Source organism: Triturus cristatus, chromosome 4_1 (assembly GCF_964204655.1).
Source record: "Triturus cristatus chromosome 4_1, aTriCri1.1, whole genome shotgun sequence".
Lineage (NCBI taxonomy): Eukaryota > Metazoa > Chordata > Amphibia > Caudata > Salamandridae > Triturus > Triturus cristatus.
Window position 1 is genome coordinate 43,645,201 of NC_140585.1, and position 26,332 is coordinate 43,671,532.

The 26,332-nt window shown below is 43.9% G+C and overlaps 1 protein-coding gene across 6 annotated transcripts in view; it reads left to right on the top strand.

Annotated features, from left to right (window-relative positions):
• STX3 (syntaxin 3) overlaps window positions 1–25,987 on the top strand; it is a 266,730-nt gene extending 240,743 nt beyond the window's left edge. For 2 of the 6 annotated variants that reach the window (XM_085651467.1, XM_085651471.1), the window contains exon 11: window positions 775–10,009. Coding sequence is in view for 4 of the 6 variants with exons in the window: in XM_085651468.1 (XP_085507594.1) it covers window positions 25,207–25,290 (84 nt within the window). In the remaining 2 variants the exon portion in view is untranslated. Of the gene's footprint in view, window positions 1–774; window positions 10,010–11,979; window positions 12,078–25,206 lie in introns of those variants that run through there. The other 4 variants (XM_085651468.1, XM_085651472.1, XM_085651469.1 and 1 more) reach the window with 3 other exon arrangements.
• The last annotated feature ends 345 nt before the right edge of the window (window positions 25,988–26,332 follow it).

A 26,332-nucleotide genomic window follows, 5' to 3' on the forward strand; every position in this document is an offset into this window, starting at 1 on the left:
CCTTCAGTGCTAGGACCTTGTGCCACGCAGGCATTCACCTTCCTCTTGTGCGAGTGGTCCCAGGCACTCTCGCAACGAGTCCTAGGATCCCCATACAGGCTTCTGTCCTCTACCAAGTACTCCGGGCTCCCTGACACTGCTTTCTGCTCCCATCATTGATGATATCAAATCACATCACATCACATCACATCACATCACTTCATCCACCACCACTCACTAATGTTGATATTGTCTTTTTGATCATGACCATGCACATGTTCAAGCCCCCGCCACCCACATGGAGAGAATACCTTTAGTAAGGCTGCTTTATGTTTGTAAACGGCTCTCGCGCTGTTCTGTGCTGAGCACAGCTTTCTAGTGAACACGTATGCTCTCCATTTCTTTCACTGTAAATGAACACTTGTATCACAATGGGATTCTACAATATAAACAACGTCATAGGTTTGCCTTTACGAGTACATATAAACTTGTGGGTAGTGGTCCACCCTAATACCTGCCCCCCATCCCCTGCCTCCTATTAATGTTGGGAAAATACTAACCCTCATATTGCACACTCATTCTGTATAATATGAGGCTTTTAGTGGTTCCCAGTCCTGCTTTTCCCAGTCAGTGTTTATTTAGTATTATATTTTCCAAATTTAAACCTGCAATCGCAAAAATTAAGTTGTGGTAGGCTGCTTTCTCATTATTTAAGTTACAGCTCGTAATGGGAAACGGGCATTAAACTCATTTTGTTTTTCTGCTTGTCTCACTTCTTTCCTCCCCTTTTCCCAGTGCGTGTTCCCGTACCCTCCTTACTGAGTCTGATCATCTGTAATGTTCCTGCTGCTGGACCACTTGTCGTTGCCTCACCTGTCTTCCCTGGACCTGTTAGATTCATCCTACACGCCTTCCAACGCATACACTCCGCTTCATGATGTAATTTCCTAAAGATGCACATTACTTCCTGCCTGCCCAGGTGGCTCACAGTTAAAGCGGCAGGCCGTTGGGAGATCGCTGGGACAGCCTATGATTTTAATCCATTCCTTTTGTGTCGTCCTTGTTGAGTGTTTAGGTCTGGTTAGTGGTGAAAACTCAGTCACATGCTTTTGTATAGTACTGCAAAAAATCTAGTCCAAGATGGACACACTGAGCTGGACTTGATTTGAGCTGTGTGATGCACTGCATTAGGCTGGCCTCTAAATAGCAGATGCAGAAAAGTGGCCTTATCCAAGATGGCTGATACCCCTTTGTTGTCCTGACCCAAGATGGCGGACACTGTCCTGATCCATGATGGCTGACACACTGCTGTTCCGATTCATTGTGGCCGATCTTCATAATGTTATGCTCATTTGAGCGCTTCTTCATAACTGTTGCTTGTAATTCCTATTGTTTTATTGTTTGTGTTTTTTATGCTTTAAGGTTAAAAGCCCACCTGATCACATTACCGCACTGTTTTCAGTGCCCCCTGTGTACATCTGTTATTTAAACTTTTATTGTGATGCCAGTTTCCAATGATACTTTGTACATCCTGGATAATGAGCCATTCCCCTCACCCTTCCCTGGTATTTAGTGATGCAGCCAAGCCCGCTCTTTAGATTGCATGTAAGTTGTCAGTCCTAGTCTCAAGCATGGCTTTCATTGGCGCTTCAAGACCAGGGCTGGTTCATCTTCTTAAACTTGTGTGCTTGAGCTGGAAACGTAGACTCCGAGAATGAGCTTATTTCGTGTGTTTGAGCTGGAAATGGAGAGCTTGGGAAATTACTTATTTTGTGTTTGAGGAGGAAGCCGAAGCTCTGTGAATGATCTTACTTTGTGTGTTTGAGCATGGAGTGGAAGCTCTGTGAATGATCTTACTTTGTGTGTTTGAGCATGGAGTGGAAGCTCTGGGAATGATCCTATTTTGTGTGTGGGAGCAGGCATTCTGAATGATATATTTCGTGTGTTGTAGTTGGGCGGAAGCTCTGGGAATTATCTTATTTTGTGTGTTTGAGCAGGGAGCGGAGGCATGTGACGGAAGAATGCCTTATAATGTGGCCATTTTTTCCCCACATTTTACACCCGAACTTCCCATCCCCACCCTCTGTAGAAGGAGGGCGGTGATAGCATGGGGCTCTGTTAGAAGACTGTCACTTGATAGGTGGACATTCCTAAGCCTGTCCCCGTGGCCAGTGCATCTTTTGTCAAACCAGAGCCAATCTCAGTTTGGGGGCGGGGGGTGTGGCGGGTAGTGGTGCGGAGCAGAAACCAGTCCACGTAAAGATAAAACACCTCTTGTTTACTGTAGCTTTTAGGACTGGGAGGAGTTCTGCTCATAACATACTTGCCAGTTGATGTAACTTTTTCATAGAGCTGTATCCACTCAGACTTGCTATACATCCGGCTTTAGTGATGGGGCGGGGGAAGAAAAGCAGCCAAAGGAACTGCTTTCAAGGCAGAGCTCCCCCTGCTGCCAGTTCTGGGGGATTTTACTGTTTATTCGGCTTAAAATGTGGTGGTTCTCCTCATTGGAGAACGGTACCAGAGACTGCTCCGGCATGAAGAGCTGGATGAGTGCACTGTCACTTTCTGTGCCTTCCTTGATTTTGTTTGCGAGACACCAATCACCTGTGCTACTGCTGCACATTGAGTCTATTTTATGCAAGTGGAACCGAGGTGTCGGGCTTTGCGATGTGCGTAATCCCATCAATGCCGCCACGTGTGGGTCACGTGAAAGCAGCGCCATTGCACTGTTCTGCCCATCCTTCCACCTTGATGTGGACTTTCAGGCCAAACTTCGGAAGGCTGCTTTATGGGGCTTGGAACAGTCTGAAAATGCTACCATCTTGGGGAATAAATGCACTAACCTTTCTATGTGGCGTTAGCTGAGCGAGACACTAGCATAGGTTAACAGCTTGTAGCAGGCCTTCGGCAGAGCTACTCCAGCCAAGAGCTGTACTTGCGTTACAGTTGGTGCTTGCTATGTTCGATCGGCCTCTCCTTTACATATGGGATAATATTGTTTTCATGGAGCACTGTTTAGTGGTAGAACAAGCACAGTATTATTTCACATGAGGTTTCTTCCGGTTGAGGCAGCACAGCAATCGAGTATGGGTAATGGGACACTTATCTTGTAATAGGGGGTAAGAAAGTCTTGCCCCATTCCGGATGATGCCTGTTGATGTTTGAGAAGACACGGCAACTGATTGGGAACTGGACGCAAAGGATTGTATAGACCTTGACTCCCTCCATAAACCAGGTGCTATGGTATCTCCACTGGCCCAGAAACAAAACACCACTTGTGTGGTATCTGAAATGAACTGGAGGTTTTTGAGTGCAGGATGGCTATCTTCTGCAGGGGACGCTAGTGGTACCAGTCCACATCACGTAGAGGGTGGAGATGTCAGAAGGTTGGGAGTAGACACTAATCCATTGTTTAAGTAGACTTATTCCTCCGCGTTCCCACCCAGACTCCTTTCTGACATCTGAACCGGATCCCAGAAACTATTTACAACATGCACACGCGGTTCATTAAACCGTGAATGCCATTATATAGGTTTAACATAAAGAAATGACTTAATGCTATGGCAAGCCCTCCCTGTTAACTAATCAGAACAGTAGGCCATATTTTTAATAGACCGAACTGGTGCCTTGGGAATCCCCTTCTGTGGAATTGGAAAAAAAGACCCTTCCAAGACAAGTCCTGTGAATACATCAACCACGTGTTACGATGGGCTCATAGTTGAACCAGATGGGCTTGCTACCAGGAGAGGCCCTTCTTGTTAATGCTTATTGCAGTGCCTTAGGGTTCCTTTGCTGTAAATAAAGCACTGTGAAGCTCTCTGGTACTTTGTAGCTAGGTCTGCTCTGTCAGTCACCACACAGCATGAAGGACTTCATGTAGAAGCATCATCCTAGTGCCTGAGAAGCTGCTTCCTCTGAATGCTGTCATGATGCCCACCAAACGCTTTCTCTAAACTCATTGATATAAAGCCTTGAAAGGTACTCCTCCAAACACAGATACGTTTCTGTAAGTGGTGGCTCCTGCAAACGTATCGACCTAGTTCCTTCAGAGGCCTTTCTTATAAACACTAAAATAGGTGACCACTGGAAATGCTTCTGACACCACCTAACACTCGGTGTTCCTATGGGCAGCATTATATCCAATCATGTTCTCTTAGCCTGGCTATGCCATTACAGGAGGGGAGCAACCCATATGCATAGGAGTGTTGATTCATCCTCAAAGCAGCGGTCCACCTTGACTTGCTGTGGCGTGACCCCTCCTCAGAGAAACACAAGGCCCCTCCTCAGAGAAACACAAGGCCCCTCCTCAGAGAAACACAAGGCCCCTCCTCAGAGAAACACAAGGCCCCTTCTCAGAGAAACACAAGGCCCCTCCTCAGAGAAACACAAGGCCCCTCCTCAGAGAAACACAAGGCCCCTTCACAGAGAAACACATGGCCCCTTCACAGAGAAACACATGGCCCCTCCACAGAGAAACACATGGCCCCTCCACAGAGAAACACAAAGACCCTCCACAGTGAAACACAGCACTGGAACTCAAGACCTCTCCTTAGTGGATCACAAGAACCCCCTCTGCAGTGGAAGACAAGACCCCTCCGCCGAGAAGACAAGACCCCTCCTTAGAGGGGTACAAGTACCCTCCACAGAGAAACACAGCAGTGGAACACAAGACCCCGCCCCAGTGAAACACAAGATCCCTCTGCAGTAAAAAACAGCACTGGAGCACAAGACCACCCTGTGCAGTGGAGCACAAGCCCCCCCCCCCTCCTGTTGAACACAATACCCCTCTTCGCAGTGGAGCACAAGACCCTCCCCTTCGCAGTGGAGCACAAGTCCCCCCCCCCCCCCCCTTCGCAGTGGGATGTTGAGGTGCACCTGGGGTCTGTAAGCCCTATATGGCTGGGATCCACATCTGGATCTACAGAACTCAATACCAAAAGAAGGGATGGGTGACGATGTGCTTTATGAAACCATTACTGTAAATCTAAGCCTATTGCCTTGAGAGATTGTTACATGGCCTAACCACATTTGACCTCTTGCAATGAGGTCCTTCCTGCAAACATCAACCTCCCTTGTAAACACGAAGTCCTGATGTCACAAGAAGCTCTTGCGTAAACACATCTGCTTGGCTGCTGAAAAGGGACTCCTTTGACCTCTTTCCAGGGCTGATATTGTTGAGTGGCTTACTGTCCAGTGCTGTGTGAGTGGGATCAGGGCTCTTGTCATGGCCTTCTCCCGTTCAGATGTGAATATGTACGAGCTACTGCTACCAACAGCTTCTTCACTCCATGGGCACCTTACCTCCTATTGCAAACTACAGATTTGATGGCTCGGTCGCCAATGCTGTTGCCACTGAGCCATTTGTTTCAGTCTGCTGATATATTTGTGTCACTAAAGCGAAATGCAGTATGTCCCCCTTTAAAATATATATGTAAAACAGCACATGAATAAGTATTTTAGACCGGTCTACATTATTTGTAAGTGACTAATAAAGCAAATGTAGGGATAAGGGCGCAGTAAAAAAAAAAAGTGTATTATATACATTTTTATTCAAATATCAGGGTGGTACTTTTTTCTGAGAAAGATGGCAACCCTCATTACTAATCAGGGACACATTATATGAAAGGGGCAGGTTGTAGAAATAATCAACTCCTACACCAATTGCTGGGGTTTATTTGTTGACCGCCTTTCAAAATTCCTTAATCATGTAACATCCAATCACCTCCTGCCTCTTGCTTGTCCATGTGGACTCCTTTTAGCATCCTACTTTGCCCAGTCTTCATTCCTGACCCTGAAACCCACACAGAGTAACCACTGCTCTGTCATCGCGCAGTGCCCTGAAATTGGAATTAAAGTATCCTCTCATTAAAGATCACACTGTCCATCTCTCTTTCCCTTGCCTAACTGCGTGCCGGTTTTATCCCAAACTTGCACCTCATAACACCATGTTGCCACCAAACTTTCCTCCAGTAGCTTGGATTTTGTGTTCGGCATTCTCAAACGGTAAATATGTCCTACTCCAATAAACTACCCTTTAAAGTGACACCACAAAATGTTCACTATTGATTAAAGTGCCTTCCTGTGCAGCCATAAACCCAGCCGGCAATTGTGATGCTTGACTGCGCAGCATCTGTCAAACACCTTTCTTTGAGGTACTTCTACAACAACCGCACTCGTCTTCCGCCCTATAGCCTGACATAAATAACTTAACAAAGCCCTTCACATTCTGCTTACACGCCAGCACCACATCTACCTCACTCATTATCAACTTCTTGCATATGCACCTGAAACTATACCTGTACTTTAATTTACCAGGCACTAATAAAATTGGACTTGCATTGTGTTTACGACTGAGTCAGCCTTGCTACTGAATTCACAATAGGTTTGGCCCAAGAACATTACAACCCTTTCAGATCCATACTTTGTTCCCACAAAATAAGGTTCAGTCACCCTTGTGCACAGCAAGGCATCATTCTACTGCTCAACAATTTATTCAAATGCTAGTCAAAATATTTCTCTGCCAAAATGACAGCTAATACCGTGTGCACTTGCAGTTACCGTTATCACATATCTTACCTGTTTCTCATGCATATAATGATGATATATTGGCACGGGTCTTGATTCATCAAAATATGCTCTCCTTTCATTCTATTCTCACATTTAATTTTACTTAAGCAACTCTGTAGGGCATGGTCTTGCATGCAAAAAAATACCCAACTAAGCCTGATAAAATTAGCTGATCCTCAACTGCGCTCACCACCAGCCTTTTGGGATTATGAGGTTTACAAATAGCATGTATCCTATGTCCTCCTCTTCTCTTTGGGAAAAACTGCACTTCTCAGCTGTGAATCAATTTTCCACCTTCTTAGCACCACCCAAGATCATACAGCGATAGTGAACACCATTCCCAAATATAAAAATGTTGTCTTGGATGATTGGTTTCCATTTTTGATCCTAAATATATCCAACATTATCAGTTGGAACACAAAGCCTTTAGATAGGTCTGATTGAATGTTTCCATAACAACAGCCTTCATCAGGATTGTGGTATCTATAACTCACGTTAACGTCTTATAGATGACTAGTAGATGGCACGCAGTAACTAATACACTGTTGAGATTTAAAATATTTGTGTCACCCAAAGTTAATACCAAGACTGAAAAAAGGACACTGCCTCCATGCATACTGCACTAAGGACTGCTTGACACTTAGTCCAGTCTAAACCCCAAACTGCTTCAGGTTATACATTTTCTTTGACTAACTGAGAATATCAGGTTGCATGGTGCAATGTTTATGCAAGAGGTATTTAAAAAGTGTATGTATCGCAACATAATATTACCAGGTAGGCCAGTATCTATAGTAACATAAAGCATTTTGACACCAATATTGTCATTCAGGTTGCAGAGATTGACACACATCCTCAATGCCCAATGAGTCTTTTTGACAGGATTATAGGTGAGAACCATTCAGATGATTCTTATTGGCTCAGTCCTTCAAGCCTACTCCTCTCTTGCCACTGATAAAAATCCATGTGCTTACGTTCAATATACCAATGCCATGCACATCCAGCTTCCCCCTGTAGATCTCCTCATATTAATAACTGTCAAGTTGATATTGATGCTTGGATGAGTCTTTTACAAATCAACATTTAGAATGTTGCTTTCCTTCATGGGCTCATGACCTCTTCTCCGGATGTATTTAAATTCTCCCTGCAACACAATTGTTGAGTACATGTGAACTAGATCTCATGCCACCATTTACTGTAATGAATTACCAGTTGAAGTGGCCACGCTGTGTATCTTGGAATGGTGTTAAAAGTCAAAACAGAACCTTTAACACCACTTTACATGCAGCGTGTACCACCTTGCACAAGGCAGTACAACTTTTCATTCAATCTCACTAAAAGAGCCATGGTAAAATATTAACTGCAGTTCTCCCTAGAGGCACAATTAGTGGGTAAATAATATGTCTGTATTTAATGGCAATAGAAACTGAACATTCTGTACACACTTCAAGTTGTTTCACTACCGTTCTTATGCAAATTTCATTATCTGTGGGTGGAGCAGCAAGGGATTATACGTTTCTTTGCAGTTTTGATGCCTGCTAGTATTTTTGTACATGGTGAGTCCGTTTTTTTGTATTTGCACTCCTTTTCTGGAAGGAACAGACCTTCTAATGGAAGTATAGGAACGGAATGGAGCTGTGGTTAACGGTGACACATGCTGCCCTTGGGTGCTCAGATAACTTTGTATATTAAAATGTATGAAATCAATATGAATATTTATTAGGCTCTAACCTCGGACTGAAGAACTGAAATGGGTGTTACTGCTGTGTTTGATGCCTGCACCATTAACACTTGATGTAGTGCTGAACGTTCCAAGTATTTCCTAGGAAGTGGGTTTTTAGATAGAAGTTTGAAAGCAAGCATGAGCCTGGGAAGCCTCTGGCCTTTAGTACTCTCTTCCACCATCTGTCCTACAGATGTCTACCAGCCAAGAAGTTATGCAGAAATTAAGAAAGACCACATTGTAACCTGACATGTGGTTTACTCGTCCCTCTCAGTAGCCTTTCAGAGCCCCCGGCTTTGTGCAAAGAAGTCCAGTTTCTTTAGGTCGATACAGCTATCTACCTGTCAACAAACCTCTCAGGAGCTGTGAAGTCCTTGGTGTAAGAAGCTGGGGTAGTGGAGGTGTTCCTCAGTACTTGATTTCAGTTGCTTTGCCCCACAACAACTGTTGGCCACTGCAGCTTGCACTACACATTGCCCCTGCCATGCTACCAATGATAGGTAACAACACAACTACTAACCATCACGCACCTACAAGTGTGACAATTCGGACTAATTCAGGCCCCCCAAAGCTATACGAATGGCTTGGGTGGCAGCTAACGATCCTGTTTAATGTACATTGAATTAACAATTAACTGTTGTTGTGGTCATTACTAAATTAGCCAGACAGCGCCACCTTGTGGCAGACTGTCACAAGGGCCAGTATTGACAATTGAGTGCTGTTGCAGAGCACCAGAAACCACAGGCTCAAATTAAGCTCTGATTACTAATCCGGTGCAGAATACCAGACTGCACTCTGGGACACCCTCAGTTTGGTGTGCCCAGTGCAGGCACACTAAGCTGAGTATAGCACAGCAGAGAAAGAGGATGGTGGTTTAAAATGGATGCCATGTTTTCCACATGAAAGTGGACCAAGATCTTTGGAGAGTTGGTCAGGACTGCTCTTAATGCAGTGTGGCTGTTCCGAACTGCATGAAATGCCACAAACCCCTTACTGTGCCCTCTTCCAAAAAGTGGCCTTGGGAAATGGTGCAAAAACAGCTCCTCTTCATAGGTGGTGCCTCCCAAGGACCTTTCCTCCCCTTTGCCCTCACTGGTAATATGGAACAGTTGCAAGGAGAAAGATGTCCCTTATTGGCCAGGTGGTCGCGCTGCCATGCAAGTGAGGTAAGTGCACCTCTGAAGAGGGTGTGAATCTGTTTGTAATTCCTTCTTAAATACTTACTTCCATGGGGTGGGGGTGCAAAAACCGCAGGCTCAAAAATCTAGAGCTACCTTTCCAGTACCTCTTTAACCAAGCCCAAGGTATCTATAGGCCCTTTCAAGCCCATTACTTCCCCATTACTCTTTGGGATACTGATGAGCCCCCCCACACCCCCAATAAAACAACCTTCCTATATGGCCTATATACGAAATTAGGTGACTGCAGCTGTTTTTTCACCCAAGGGTGGTTCAGAAATTTCTTCCGGATCCAGACTGCACTTTCATTAGTCTTCTGGATCATTCTTGCGATGGGGTTTTAGGCACCCCTGCATGCAAGAAAAGGGGTACGTGCCTTGCGCAGTGCACAAGGCGTGAGCTGGCGGGGCATCAAAGGCAGCAGGTAGTAAACCCCACAGTAGACCAGCTCTTCTGTTCTCCATTTCTCTTTTTCAGAATGTAAATCTTGTTTTTTAAATAGAGGCAATGTAATTTAAATTATGAATTTTAAAATAGAAATAAATAACCTCAGTTAAAAAAACCTTGTGGTCTGTGTTTAATCGATACATAGTTGGTGGTTGGGCTGGAGTGTTAACGGGTGATGTTGATGGACACTAAGGAAATCTCGATAAAAAGAGTGATCCACCGAATGTATTCTCTGAGTTTTCAGAGACTTACAGATCAGACCTGGAAGTCAGTGCTGCTGACTGAATGAATGAATGGGCGTTGAGGGAAGTTCTCTAAACCAAGGGTATGCTGAGATGACTTCTATTCTGAGCATGACATAGGAAAATTCACATCAAAGGAATTTTATTGGATGGCCTTTGCGTATGGATATCTTGGAAGTCTCTGGTCTGGACACACCATTGTTGGAATCTCCTCTTCGTTCTGAGAGCAACAAGGACTTGGCGCGTAAAGGCAGGTGGTTAAGATGCCCTCTCTAGTCGGAGAATGGTGACTCCGTTCCATCATAGTATCAACTATCTGAACCTCTCAATAGAAAGGAAATGGTTGGATATGAGAGGAGTTGCTAGAGGTCTTCTTTTGTCATGTGTTCCTAAGATGATACAAATTTGTAGAAACTTAAGATAGTTCTGTGTCCCCAGTTGTGTGCAGCTGCAGTGGGAAGTGACTGGCAGAGATCCCAAAGGTCCTTAGACCTTGCATCTCTCTACGCTGAGTGTGACGGGCACCTCTTGTGCAACAGAGCGAGGCGCATGTCTCCGCCCTTAAGGAGGTAGACTGTACCTGTAACATAATGATGTTCTGATCTCTCTTCTGGCAAAGTGAAGGGAAGTCCCCAAGCTGAACTAGTTGCCCTGTGCCCAGGAAGTGATGGTACCCAAGAGAACACCAGCAATGCCAGGTTCATCCAACGAAGAGAAGAACTTGCATTGCACCTACATCTTAAATTTGTGCTAGCGGAGCTCTCTTCGTGTTCTGTCCGGTTCACTCTTTATCCGAATCCCCTGCATTTGTCTGTCCTCTGTGTATCCTCTATCGCTCCTTTAAGTTTTTCCTCAAACCCTATTCCACGTTTTCTGATACTCCTTCGTGCCTTTCAATTTTTGTTGATCTTTCCTAGTTGCCCTCCTGTTTTTAAATCTCTATTCTGCTTCCTGCCCTATTTAATCTCCTTTTTTTGTTATGTTTATTTCAGCTTGTCCTCGTGGCTCAATTTGCCTTCATGTTTTCTCGACCATCACATAATTGTTAGCTTACATTTGTTAAAGGCTCATCATTCTGTTTCTTGTCTGTGTTCTGGTTGGTGTGTGATTTAATCCGCCTCCCTCTCTTGGCTTCATTAGTTTGTACTCTGCTTCTCTCTCCTCATCATTGGTCACATATATAGTATGGTCTCCTTTTCTTGCATTCTCCGATTCTTTTTTTTTTTGTCTGTAGATGAATGTTGTGTTTTTCTTCTCTCACCTTCCCCTGTTCTGTACATCTATATTCCCCTCTTCTTCTGTTCTTTCTCAGTCTCTGTTATGTACATGTATCTAATGGTTTTCTTCTGTGTTGCTCTATTGCTTTTTTTAGTTTCCTTGTTGTACTTGAGTATTATCGTTTTCGGATCTCTCCTTACTTGTATTTCTTTCTGTATGATTGCTCGGCTTCCCTCGTCTAATGAGCACCTTATCTGTGGGCTCAATTCTGTATATCAGTATTATGTGTTTTATACCCATGCTTTTTTTTCTTTCTATAGATATTAGGCTTTTTTTATATATGTGTGAATTTTATTTCTGCTCCCTTTCCTTTCTATTTTTATTAACATTATGATTTTCTGTATGCTTGGTATATCCATACTGTGCATGTTTTTTGGGTTCTAGGCTACTCTGTATGTGCACCCTATGCCTTGTGCGCTCTTTCATTTCTCAGTCTTTATGCTGTATGCATTCAATATGCTTATTTTCTCTCACTATTTTTCTTCTCAATCTATTTTTTTCATGCTCGCATCTGTCTTTCTCTGCTTGCTGTCTCTCATTTTTGCCGGCTGATGTGGGCAAGTAGAAGAAAATGATGATCATGATTTGCTGTATCGTCCTCGTCATCATCTTAGCCTCCACCATTGGGGGGATTTTCGCCTGAGAGCTGGCTGGTTCTTGCTGGTAAGAAGCCCCTTGCTACATCAACTCTTGTGTTCGTTTGTAAAAGATACTACAAAAGAGAGCTTCCACTCTCCCTGCTTACTACTACTAGTTCTAACTATTTACAGCTGGAGGGCAGCCCTTGAAGAAGCTGCAGTTATCACTGTTTACCACTAGAGGGCAGCCCAGGCGGAAGCTGCAGTTATCACTGCTTACTACTAGAGGGCAGCCCAGGAAGAAGCTGCAATTATCACTGCTTACCACAAGAGGGCAGTCCATGAGGAAGCTGCAGTTATCACTAGAGGATAGCCAATGAGGAGGCTGCAGTTATCACTGCTTACCCCTAGAGGGCAGTTGATGAGGAAGCTGCAGTTATCACTGCTTACCACTAGAGGGCAGCCCAGGAAGAAGCTGCAGTTATCACTAGAGGATAGCCAATGAGGAGGCTGCAGTTATCACTGCTTACCCCTAGAGGGCAGTCCATGAGGAGGCTGCAGTTATTACCCCTAGAGGGCAGTCCATGATGAAGCTGCAGTTATCACTGGTTACCACTAGAGGGCAGTCCATGAGCCAGCTGCAGTTATCACTGGAGGATAGCCCACGAGGAACTGCAGTTCTCACTGCTTACCCCTAGAGGGCAGTCCATGAGGAGGCTGCAGTTATTTCTCCCAGAGGGCAGTCCATGATGAAGCTGCAGTTATTATTAGAGAATAGCCCATGAGGCTGCAGTTATCACTGCTTAACGCTAGAGGGCAGTCCATGAGGAAGCTGCAGTTATCACTGGAGGATAGCCCAGGAGGAAGCTGCAGTTCTTACTGCTTACCCCTAGAGGGCAGTCCATGAGGAGGCTGCAGTTATCACTGGAGGATAGCCAACGAGTAAGCTGCAGTTATCACTGCTTACCACTAGAGGGCAGCCCAGGAAGAAGCTGCTGTTATTATTAGAGAATAGCCCATGAGGCTGCAGTTATCACTGCTTACCGCTAGAGGGCAGTCCATGAGGAAGCTGCAGTTATCACTGGAGGATAGCCCAGGAGGAAGCTGCAGTTATCACTGCTTACCACTGGAGGGCGGCCCATTAACAAAGGTCAGGTGAAATTGTCATTCTTTAACACCTCTCGTCCTCGTTCTGGTATCAGAAAGCAGAGGATTCCATATCATTCATTCTCCTTGAATTTCAGGAGCTTCTAAAGTATTTTAATACCTTACACGATTCTGCTCACTGATTAGTCACCATTTCACTTACAACTAGAGTAGAACAGTAATTGGCTGCAAAGCTCACAAAAGATATCTGCAAATTTAACTTATCACCAGACTACCTATGGAATAAACGCTTTGAACTAGACCCGGCTTTTTCAAATTTTCCATTAAACTTGACCCATATACATGAAGTTGCCTACATTCAGCAGGGCTCTGACCCCAAGAACCTCATTCTGCATTGATAAATAGGTTTGTGTAATAACCGCTTTTGCTGCAGAAGGAACCCCCATCGCAGCCTGCTGCGGACACCTGCAGGATCATAGATAGATGACAATCTATGGCCCCACATGACGGGCGGACCGTGGCATAGCACAGTTCACCGTTCTGCCACTAGGGGGTGGTAATGCTGCAGCTCTTCCTGGTTACCAGAGGGCAGAGTGGCACAAGTATCAACATATCTTTAGTCCGTGAAAAGCCCTAAAAGAAAACATACAATTCATTATAAACAATTTCATTTAAATTTCAATTAAGAATTTCCACATGTTGAAATCTCCATGATAAGTCATCATAAATAACCGTACTGTGTAAAGACAATTTGCATTAAACAGCGTGCAAATATCCATTAAGCAACTGGTTGTAGCAAGGCGATCTCAATAATAGATATACAGAATTTGCAAAAGCAGCTAACACTAGCAGCACGAACAGTCTCCTTTGGTAACATAACATATTGTGTGTATAATGCAACTCCCAGTATGAAGTGTGCTACTCACCCGTGAGTGTCTCAAGGCGCTGGGGTGCAGCTCTGGATCAGTCGAAGAGCCAGGTCGTGAGGCTCTTCCTGAAAGTGTGCAGAGTGAGGGAGCGTCTACATTTACCATTACAGTCAAATCGGTAGTAACCCATATGTAATTGACTATAAGAAAATAATGAAAGGGACAACTTGATTCTTATATGCAGCTAGTATAGATATCTAACTACAATTACTTTCCCACTAATTTATGTAACCTTACTGCAGCTGCAATAAATGTAATCTTTCCTTTATTCGGCACAAGGCCCTAAGTTGGATAAATAAGCTAAAAAGATCATCCCAGCAGGAGCAAAATGTACATACAGAATGTGTGCAAGTCAAACTGCAAGAGAACAAGGACTGCTGGGCTGCACGTTTGGACCTTAATCCCCACATACATAGCCGAAACTGTTTTCTTACTGGGTACTACCCCGGCACTCTATCGTTAAGGCGGCAATGATAGCCAGATTTTTTTTTCTTTCTCTAGGTTATACATGGATACAGTTGAAAACTGCTTTGTGTTTATGGACTAACCTTCCCATTAGCGACCCACTCATGCCTCTGCGCCTAGACCTGGGACTTCGAGCGCTTAGTTAAAAAATGGGGCTTAGACCTTTATTGTATTGGCACAGAATTTGGGGGACATTGGAGCTATTAGCCTATCGGCAGGGCCTAGACGACGTCCTCAGGTTACCTGGTGCCCTAAAAATACCATGGGTCAGGTACAGCCAACGATACTTTACCCAACTAGGCTGTGCAAATCCATAGACCACTCCAGCAGACCTTAGCAGGGTCACTAAGGCTGCCATTAAGAGCTCCTACTGGCAGCATAAGACATTTACTTACATTGGGCAAGATGGAAGAGGACGCTTCGCTTCTGCATTTCTAGGATTTAAAGTAGATTTTAAACTGGAAGCCTTTTTTGAGGAGGTTGAGCCCCCTATTAGCTAAGTCATATTTGAAATTTTTATTATGGTACCCTTCCTGTGTTCATTTACTTCTAAATGGAGGCGAGTTTCTAGGGATCTGGAAGAACTTGCCCTCTTTGTGCTGGATCCAACGAGACCCAACATGTTCTGCTCTTTTGCCCAACTTACAGAGGATATCGGGAAAAATTGAGACTTTCACTTTGCCGGCTTCTGGGCACATAAGATTATAGAACAGCAATTAGGATTTTGAGAACTGAATCTAGGAAAATCCATAGTGTTTGCCATCGCACAGTTTCGGCTATACACAATGTTGTATTGGTAGTGATGGATATACCAGTCGCACATCAAATTCACAATGCTCTTATCAATTTATGGTGCCCATCGAGGTAGAAGAACATCCCACTACCATGGATGTGACAAAGAACAAGGCCCTCAAGGGGACACTTGTTACACAAAACGTTTTCTTACTGGGTACTACCCCGGCACTCTATCATTAAGGTGGCAATGTTAGCCAGATTTTTAAAAAAAAAAATTTTCTTTCTCTAGGTTAGGTCACATACAACCCTAAGTAACTATACAAATGGTCCTTGCTGTCCCCTGAACTACCAACCATTAGTATGCTTCGGCACTTTTGAAATCCACAATAAAAGACAATAATGTCCCAACATATTTTTCTCATTTGTATTCATAACATTTTATATATCATGATTTGTTTCAAAAAGTAAATAGTTGTCAGCTCTTAATGACGATGAGAGTAAATTCTCATTTGCTATGCACAGTGTACAAGGTAATTAGTCATTTATACACAATTCAGAAAAACACTCATTATTCCATTGTTTCATTTGAAAAGTACAGTGTACACAGTAATGACCCAATATACACATTTAGTCCTTTGAAGACACACAAGAACCCCGTGGGGGGAGAAGAGTCAAACGTCGCCACCCCATCGAGGAAACAATCCAGAACAGCCGACGCGTGTTTCGTTACGTAATGTAACATTTTCAAGACTGTAAATGTAATTATCACAAAGAATACTTCTATTAATATATGAAATCGAACATATCTGTCTTTTTACAAAAGTCTGTGCACTAGGGCACGAAGTTGAGTGGTTAGGTACAGTTCAAAAAGAAGAAAAGGACAATTCTAAAAAGAAGAGAGTTGGTCATAACGGATAAGTGATCAAATCCTTGGTATTTTGAATAGTTCCTTTACAAACCCAAGAAAGAAAGGGCCAGGAGCAGGAAGTCGCCCAAGAGAGCCGATACCAAAGTGCAGGGAAGATTCTTAAGGATCGTGTAAGAAAGAATTTTTTTTTATAATGAATAAAAAAGAAAATAGAATACGTAATTAAACTTGCGAACATGACCAATGATACGTGAGTGAGGTATCCTGCATCATCCAATCATAGCGTTCACACTTGAGATAGGTAAGTCATCCCCCAAAAAACCTAGATAGATGGCAAGTACCTTAAATATTATAGTACAGCAAAAATGAGTTTATATGTGTCCCGATCCAAATAAGTTGTCGTCCGAAGATCGGCAAAGTAACCGTGTAAAACCTGTTTTACTGATTCACCATCCGGTTGTCTACGGCCAACAAACAAAAGGAACAATTTATTGGAAAAGCAAAAGGAAGACTACAATTAGTCTAATAGATATCCAATTATTCAATACACGTACAATGTTAGAGCTGGTGCCTAGTTGTGATACGATAATCAGAAGTCAGGTCCTAACAGTAACGATTCCTAGAAGACCATAACGGACATGCCAAGTATCGCAAAGCTGATACAACTGTACATAACGCCGCAGCATTCAGAAAATAAATATATGTCGCTCAAATCTCCTTTATCCAGCAGAGTGTACATCATGATTTCTATGCGGTGGAATTACAAGCCACAGTCCGGACCTTACTGGTGAGACAATATATAGTACCTGTGTTAACCAACATTATGTGGTATTACGTCGGAAGCACTGTAATGGGTCCCTGGAATGGGGACAAATAACCATATATCAAGAAAACATTCTTCAACATCTGAGACAACTCAAACTATCCGTAGCCACATTCGGTTCAACCCGTATCACCTGAGAACTTACTTCCAAATAGAGTATGCGAGCAGCAATTAGGTCGTCAGTCCGTTGGAACTGCCACAGTTATGCGTCGCACAGGGTGTCAGGCCCGTAAATCATGATACCTAAGGAAAAAAACCATAAGAAACATGCCATGTATTGCAAAACTAGTGAGGGTGTTCGTAACGTTACAGCGTTCTGAAGCTATTGTATGTTGCTCCAATCTAATTTGCCAGAAAGGAAAACCTAGCGATCTCTATTTTGGGGTCCTACAAGCCCCGATCTAGACGTCTGTGAAGGAAGAGAATATCATACTCAGATTAATCAAGTGTTTTGTGTTTTTTTTACCATCAGAAGCACTGTGATAGGTAGGTGCCTGAAAGGGGAATAAGTGGTCAAATATTCAGAAGACCATATTTACGTCAAGGTAGCTCGACATTTCACTATATGCCATCGTAATCAGCCGGTGTTCTCTAAGAACTTACTTTTAGACAGTGTGCGGGCAGCAGTTCGGGCGTCGATCCGTCGGAGCGGCCCCAGTCGTTAGCTGTACCTTTTAAACAGTACGAGCATGAAAATGGAGGAAGGACAAAGCACCTAGGAGTTCTTCCTGCCAGAAAAAGTAAAAGAGGGACTATATGGGGTCACAGTGTTGGGCCAATCTTGATTTTCCAACAAAGGGAAAAACAAGACAATCTCTATTTTGAAGTCCTATGAGCCCCAAACTCGACCTATGTAAGGAAACGGAATATGATACTCACATAACCCAACAGCGTTTAGTTACCGTCAGAAGCACTATGATAGGTGCCTAGAAAGAGAACAAATAACCATATGTTAAGAAAACCATATTCAAGTCTAATTGACTCGAAATTTCACTATATACTGTTGGAGCCAGCCCGTGATTAGTAAGCACTTACTTCCAAACACAGTGTGCAAGCAGCAGTTGGGGCGTCATCCGTCAGAGCGGCCCCAGTCGTCGTTAGTTGCACGTTTTATACAGTGCGATCATAAAAATAATGGAAGGACAACGCACCTAGGTGTACTTCCTGCCAGAAACAGTAAAAACGGGACTATATAGAGTCAGAGAGTACAGGCACCCGCCATGTTGTAGTGGGAAGGAAGTCCGTATAACTCATGTGAATAAGGAAAGTAGCCAGGTCAGCGGAGGAGGGTATAGATATACCCAAGTAGGTTTTCCTTTCTGGCAAATTAGATTGGAGTAACATACAATAGCTTCAGAACGCTGTAACGTTACGAACACCCTCACTAGTTTTGCAATACATGGCATGTTTCTTATGGTTTTTTTCCTTAGGTATCATGATTTACGGGCCTGACACCCTGTGCGACGCATAACTGTGGCAGTTCCAACGGACTGACGACCTAATTGCTGCTCGCATACTCTATTTGGAAGTAAGTTCTCAGGTGATACGGGTTGAACCGAATGTGGCTACGGATAGTTTGAGTTGTCTCAGATGTTGAAGAATGTTTTCTTGATATATGGTTATTTGTCCCCATTCCAGGGACCCATTACAGTGCTTCCGACGTAATACCACATAATGTAGGTTAACACAGGTACTATATATTGTCTCACCAGTAAGGTCCCGACTGTGGCTTGTAATTCCACCGCATAGAAATCATGATGTACACTCTGCTGGATAAAGGAGATTTGAGCGACATATATTTATTTTCTGAATGCTGCGGCGTTATGTACAGTTGTATCAGCTTTGCGATACTTGGCATGTCCGTTATGGTCTTCTAGGAATCGTTACTGTTAGGACCTGACTTCTGATTAGGGGTATCGTATCACAACTAGGCACCAGCTCTAACATTGTACGTGTATTGAATAATTGGATATCTATTAGACTAATTGTAGTCTTCCTTTTGCTTTTCCAATAAATTGTTCCTTTTGTTTGTTGGCCGTAGACAACCGGATGGTGAATCCGTAAAACAGGTTTTACACGGTTACTTTGCCGATCTTCGGACGACAACTTATTTGGATCGGGACACATATAAACTCATTTTTGCTGTACTATAATATTTAAGGTACTTGCCATCTATCTAGGTTTTTTGGGGGATGACTTACCTATCTCAAGTGTGAACGCTATGATTGGATGATGCAGGATACCTCACTCACGTATCATTGGTCATGTTCGCAAGTTTTAGTTACGTATTCTATTTTCTTTTTTATTCATTATAAAAAAAAATTCTTTCTTACACGATCCTTAAGAATCTTCCCTGCACTTTGGTATCGGCTCTCTTGGGCGACTTCCTGCTCCTGGCCCTTTCTTTCTTGGGTTTGTAAAGGAACTATTCAAAATACCAAGGATTTGATCACTTATCCGTTCTGACCAACTCTCTTCTTTTTAGAATTGTCCTTTTCTTCTTTTTGAACTGTACCTAACCACTCAACTTCGTGCCCTAGTGCACAGACTTTTGTAAAAAGACCGATATGTTCGATTTCTTATATTAATAGAAGTATTCTTTGTGATAATTACATTTACAGTCTTGAAAAAGTTACATTACGTAACGAAACACGCGTCGGCTGTTCTGGATTGTTTCCTCGATGGGGTGGCGACGTTTGACTCTTCTCCCCCCACGGGGTTCTTGTGTGTCTTCAAAGGACTAAATGTGTATATTGGGTCATTACTGTGTACACTGTACTTTTCAAATGAAACAATGGAATAATGAGAATGTTTTTCTGAATTGTGTATAAATGACTAATTACCTTGTACACTGTGCATAGCAAATGAGAATTTACTCTCATCGTCATTAAGAGCTGACAACTATTTACTTTTTGAAACAAATCATGATATATAAAATGTTATGAATACAAATGAGAAAAATATGTTGGGACATTATTGTCTTTTATTGTGGATTTCAAAAGTGCCGAAGCATACTAATGGTTGGTAGTTCAGGGGACAGCAAGGACCATTTGTATAGTTACTTAGGGTTGTATGTGACCTAACCTAGAGAAAGAAAAAAAATTAAAAAAAAAAATCTGGCTAACATTGCCACCTTAACGATAGAGTGCCGGGGTAGTACCCAGTAAGAAAACGTTTTGTGTAACAAGTGTCCCCTTGAGGGCCTTGTTCTTTGTCACATCCATGGTAGTGGGATGTTCTTCTACCTCGATGGGCACCATAAATTGATAAGAGCATTGTGAATTTGATGTGCGACTGGTATATCCATCACTACCAATACAACATTGTGTATAGCCGAAACTGTGCGATGGCAAACACTATGGATTTTCCTAGATTCAGTTCTCAAAATCCTAATTGCTGTTCTATAATCTTATGTGCCCAGAAGCCGGCAAAGTGAAAGTTTCAATTTTTCCCGATATCCTCTGTAAGTTGGGCAAAAGAGCAGAACATGTTGGGTCTCGTTGGATCCAGCACAAAGAGGGCAAGTTCTTCCAGATCCCTAGAAACTCGCCTCCATTTAGAAGTAAATTAACACAGGAAGGGTCCCATAATAAAAATTTCAAATATGACTTAGCTAATAGGGGGCTCAACCTCCTCAAAAAAGGCTTCCAGTTTAAAATCTACTTTAAATCCTAGAAATGCAGAAGCGAAGCGTCCTCTTCCATCTTGCCCAATGTAAGTAAATGTCTTATGCTGCCAGTAGGAGCTCTTAATGGCAGCCTTAGTGACCCTGCTAAGGTCTGCTGGAGTGGTCTATGGATTTGCACAGCCTAGTTGGGTAAAGTATCGTTGGCTGTACCTGACCCATGGTATTTTTAGGGCACCAGGTAACCTGAGGACGTCGTCTAGGCCCTGCCGATAGGCTAATAGCTCCAATGTCCCCCAAATTCTGTGCCAATACAATAAAGGTCTAAGCCCCATTTTTTAACTAAGCGCTCGAAGTCCCAGGTCTAGGCGCAGAGGCATGAGTGGGTCGCTAATGGGAAGGTTAGTCCATAAACACATAAAGCAGTTTTCAACTGTACCCAGCAAGCTACAATCCTTGTCCCCCCAAAGTTCCGCTCCATACGATGCATCCCCCACAGCGTGCATACTGTAAATTTGTAGATGTGGGGGGAATGGGTGAAATTGGGGAGTCCCTGAGGGACCTAATAATTCCACCTGAGTACTGTTCGAGCTTCAACTTGCATTTTACAATACGTTGAGACCAATTGAAGTGTTCGGTTAGAGTGACCTCCCGAAGTAATCAAATATTGGAACTGGCTCCAGCTGGGCTCCATGCAGTTCAGGGTTGGCCCTGGATGCTGGACAAGGGTTAAAGACCATGTACTTGGCCTTGCTGATGAGTGACAAGTGAAAACACACTACTGAGAGGTGAATAATCTGCACTCTAGTTCCTCAACACCAAAGGACAGATCAAGGTTCCTACAATAGTCACTTTTCCTCTCTAAAGAGAACATATTAACATGGCAGCCAGTCTTGCTTGTTATTACCTATAGGGCATATGAGAACTGCATTACCCTTTATCACCACCGGAGGGCAGGCAAATTCTTTCAGATAATGATTAACACTATTTAAGAATCCTAATCCTTTTCTACATGGCAGAAGAAGAAGTAGCTTCAAATGTCAATCTCCCTGTACACCCCCCCCCCCCAATGCTCACTTAATGGAATGAACGCGTAACGTCATAGCTTGCATCGCTTCTTCTCATCACCGTGCACGGCATCCCATCACATTGTCGCTTCTCACTTTTTACCATCACTGGGCAGGTTATGACACTGCTGTACTTTCATCTTCTAAATACTCGAGAGCTGGTTATGGTTAGGGGTGGGTGAAACTAGAGTAATTTGCTGTAGCGAATTTACAGCACAATTTTGCGAAGAGCATATCCCGCACTTAGAGCAATGTTTAGCACAAAATGCACCTTTGCGTCCAAAATGGGCCCGAGGATGCATCTTGCGCTAAGAAAATAGCCTGAAATGCAACACAGCACGAACAGCAACACCTGCTCCCGCTCAGAACCTGCGCTTTTGCTGTAGGCCTTACTTGATTACGAAAGTGGGCATTATCTTCTGTAGTTTCTCGTCACGAGGAACACAAAATACATTTATTCTGTTGTAATTAATACTTCACGCAGGTCTAATTGTGAGGCAGTTCTCGTGCATTTTCACCAAAGGGCAGCTGCAACTCTAAAAACACTCTAATACATGGAAATCCATGACACAGCTGAATTTTTTGGGGGTTTTCCACTAGTGGCGAGACCATGAGAGTTGCACTTCTCCCACCTTCCCACTAGAGGTCATGCATTGAAAATGCTCCAGTTCTCGTGTCTTACCACTAGATGTTAGGTCATGACACAGCTGGAGTTCTCATGTATTCGTACTGGAAGTGCCACAACAGCGAGCCCAGACTTTATACTAGAGTTCATAAAGTGTGCGTCTGACCCATAACACAGTCAAAGTACAATAAAAACCATCTACTACTAAACCTAGTTTTAAATATTAGGTAAGTCACCCTAAAGTAGGTTTTGCAGCCCACAAGGGACAGTGTTTAAAGATAAAACATGGAACATGAGACAATTTAAGGATGGCATGTTCCAAGCCTGCGAAAGATATTTTCACCGTATGAGGTTGTGGCTTCTTACAAATTAAAAGTTAGAATGCTATCTCTGCAACTTTGAAATAAGCTACCTAACCAATTCAACCACTGTTTTAATATTAAAATACCAATTAAGAGGTGAATTTGGCCTTTTGATAAATATTGAGGAGATGTAACTTTTAGAAAAGTAAGCTTTTTCTACCTGAAGCGCTAGTAGGCTACGTAACATTGCCTGCCTGAAGCTGCACTGCCCGCCAATGCCTTCTCCATGATTATGTGTGAAAACTGTTTCCAGAGCATAAATAATGCCATGACCTCTTTGGCAGGAAGACCTCAGTGTGAGGTATGTGACTCATCTCAGGAAGGGCAGGTGGCGGGGGGGAAGGGGGGGGGGGGGCTTCAGGAATGTCATTACTATAAATGCCCATGTCTCATACTGGCCTAGTTCAAGGTAAACTATAAAGTGAGAGCTGAGGCAGATGGGTTGGTTGATTTCAGGGCACGCTGTAGCCATCCTGGCTCCATCCCTTTGGCAAAGGGGCTGGTCCCAGAATTAGGTGTGTTTGAGGATTAGGAGCTTCTCGTTTGCCTCGACACACCCCTGGGTGTGCCACCAGCCTTCTCAAGGGCTAGAAGGGTTCTGCCGCGTTGGATTTCACTAGGAATAGTGTGCTCTGGGATTGTTGCCCCTAAGGACGTTTTACACATTATTTTCCCAGTGGCCAGGAGTCTCCTGCACTCACAGGTTAGTGAACTGTACAAAAGTGGTACTTCACCCCTAGCTGTTCAGAACGCTTCTGGATCTGCGGATAGACAGAAGTAGAGTGAACCTGCTGTCTGTGAACCGTGTACAAACCTGAAGGGCTGGACCTGCTCCGACATGTACCCAGGGCTAAGAAGTGGACTCCAAGGGTCAGACGGCTGAGGTCCGGTGTGACTATGGACATCAAAAGCTATGAGAGGCCTTTTTCCTGGAGTGACCAGTTCCAACTGGATCTTGCTAGAGACCTTTACTAGAATGAGTTCCTGAGGTCTCGCTAGCCTTAGAGGAGTTGCTCGTGGCAAAAGTGAGAAAATGTTTTGCCTTCCAGGACCTTCAGCTGGTCCTAGTGTCAAAGGTATCCAACTTCGAGAGCACTCCGCTAAATATAGCTGTCAGACTTGCCCACAGGAAGATTCTGAGGCACCAAGAAAGAAACTAAGTTCAAATATAGGAATCTTTACAAGTTTAAGGTGTGATAGGTTTCCTGACGAATTTTTCTCTCTAAAGTTTCCCCACCAAAAAAAACTGCTTTAGTTGGGCCCAGGCCTACAGCTGTCAGACTTAGATTTCACCTTTAACCTAGCCCCATGGAGCATTTTGACATCCCAAAAGTAGGCTAATCCTAAAGCTAGCTTTCTTGACCTAGTCCTTGTACTAGGGTTAGTCAACCCCATGGTCAACCTTAACTTGTAGTTAGGACTTGGTCCATTATAAACACGTAACGTGGTAAGACCATCTACGGCAGCTTGCACTTTTCTTTACCACTGTACCTTTAGCTGTGCCCCAGTCCTGGAAGGCGTCCCCTGCTGGAGTGCTTCTGGGATTGAAGGAGTCCCTTAGGATCAAGGAACCAAGATGTTGCAATGTGACCATCGAATCGCTGCAGCTTGTTGTCCTTTCTTGTTGGACAAGACATCAAGTTGCGGGGATTTGGTGTATTTGAATTATTGCGGCTAGAGAGACAAACTCAAAAAACTTAACAAGAGAACCACCAAACTCCTTGAATTAACCCACCAAAGTAGGCATGATAAAAACTCACCCGGTTCTAGGTGTGATATCAATTCATTTTCAGAAAATGTCCGGTGCCTCATTTAGAGTTGTAATCAATGTATAAACCACATATGCATTTAACCTTCGAATGGCCAACAGGAGTGCAAAGAAACGTCTATGCATGCATAATACAGGTTACATCACACACACACATATTTAAATGTAAAAGTTCATCAAGTATTAGGCATTTACTAAATTAATTTCATAGGACCTCATAACACCAATTAGTTATGACCATAAATTAGATGTTTTTGCTAAAACAAAAGTCCGAATTTCAAAGGAGTCAATAAAAACGCAGAGTAACGTGCTTTCATACCTCACAGATATTGGATTACTAGATGTATACATCAAAACAATGTAGTTGGTGTTGTGTGGGAACGTCTCGAGGGCTCACTTGAAATACAATTGCTTCCAGACTTGTATGCCCTGATTATGCTCCCACAACAGTCATTCGTGCACGGTTTCCTCAGCCTGTTGAGCCCCGAAGTATGACTAGATGATAAAACCTTTGAAAGGCAGATCCTCCTTCATAGCAGCCCTTCGTGAGTTTTTGGGGAGTTGCCACAATAGCAGACGCTATGAGACTAAGAGTGCAGTTCCACTTGTTACCGCTAGAGCGCAGCAACCGACAAGTCTTCCACGGTCCTCTCACCAGCACCAGCAGTGAGCAGATGTGAAACGTGCACTACCCTGGTTACAGCTAGTGGACAATCCATGGACAAGCTGCAGTCCTCCCTCCTCGCCGCTGGAGGGCAGACCAGGACAGTGGCAGCCTCATCCTGCAGCACACGTGTGAAGAGGAAATAAATTCTGAATGTCTGTATTTTTCTCTTGCAGGACACCCCTTCTCTGCCCCCTCATCCTCGGCTCCTGGAGAAGAAAAGCCTGCCCAGCCGGATGTGGCCTGCAGACCTCCCATAACTCCTCCCCCGGCGCTGTGTATATACGTCATACTCTGGGGCCGGCGCACAACATGGGGAGTGAATTGTCTGACCATTTTAAACACATTTTTCTACTAAGGGGGGGAGGGGTCAACAGGCAGTGAGCAGGGGTGGCTGGATGGCATTCTGGCACACTCAGCATTTCACTTCCAGTTCACTGGCTCTTACTGAGGGGGGTGGTGGTCAAAGGCTAAGAACTCTTGACAGCAAGTTTGGGGCGTGTGAATCTGCAGTGGTCTCACTCCACACCGCTGACTGGGCACATCAATGCAGTACAAACCCATAAAGTCATCCAGAGGTGGCAGTTCAGTCTCAGACAAGGGTGGCTGCCGCGCAGGGGTGTGGCACACAGGAAGAGCTGCGTGTGAGGAGGCGGGGCACACCTGCTGCCCTGTATACCTGGGACCTTTCACAGTCCCCCACAAACTCAAAAAGCCTCAGCATATGTATATATGCACACTGTAGCTAATACCACACACTGAGGGGGCAGGGACACCTACAGGCCTGGGGACACGCTGTGAAACGCTGCTCTGAGTACATGAGCCTGACACCTCTTGCAACACGTGTGCGACAGCCACAACTGGGAGGGGCGGAAGTGGGTAGTTAGGGAGAGTGCTTTGTTTCTGTAAAGGTGTGTACACTGAAGAACAATAAAGCTTATGGAAACTTTGTTAAAACTTACAAGGTGTCATATTCTGAGTGAGATAGATGCCCAATTGGGACTTGGTATACTTTTATGTATGTGATGTGTGACGTTGCTCCAAGACTGGGCGACACTGCGTGCAACTGACCTTTCTGATGAATTTACAACTGGTCTGGCTACTCCACATTTTGGGCATCATATTGAGGCATTGCCTCCCTCCTCCTCTTGCCTCAGTCATGAAAAGGTGACCCATGGACTAGAAGATATACATGTGATCCATACACACCAAAAGGAAACAATCGATTAGTTTACAGTGACAAGGCAAACCTCTGCTCCCAGCCAGTAAGTGCCCCAAACCAGTAAGGCTGCAGTACCAACA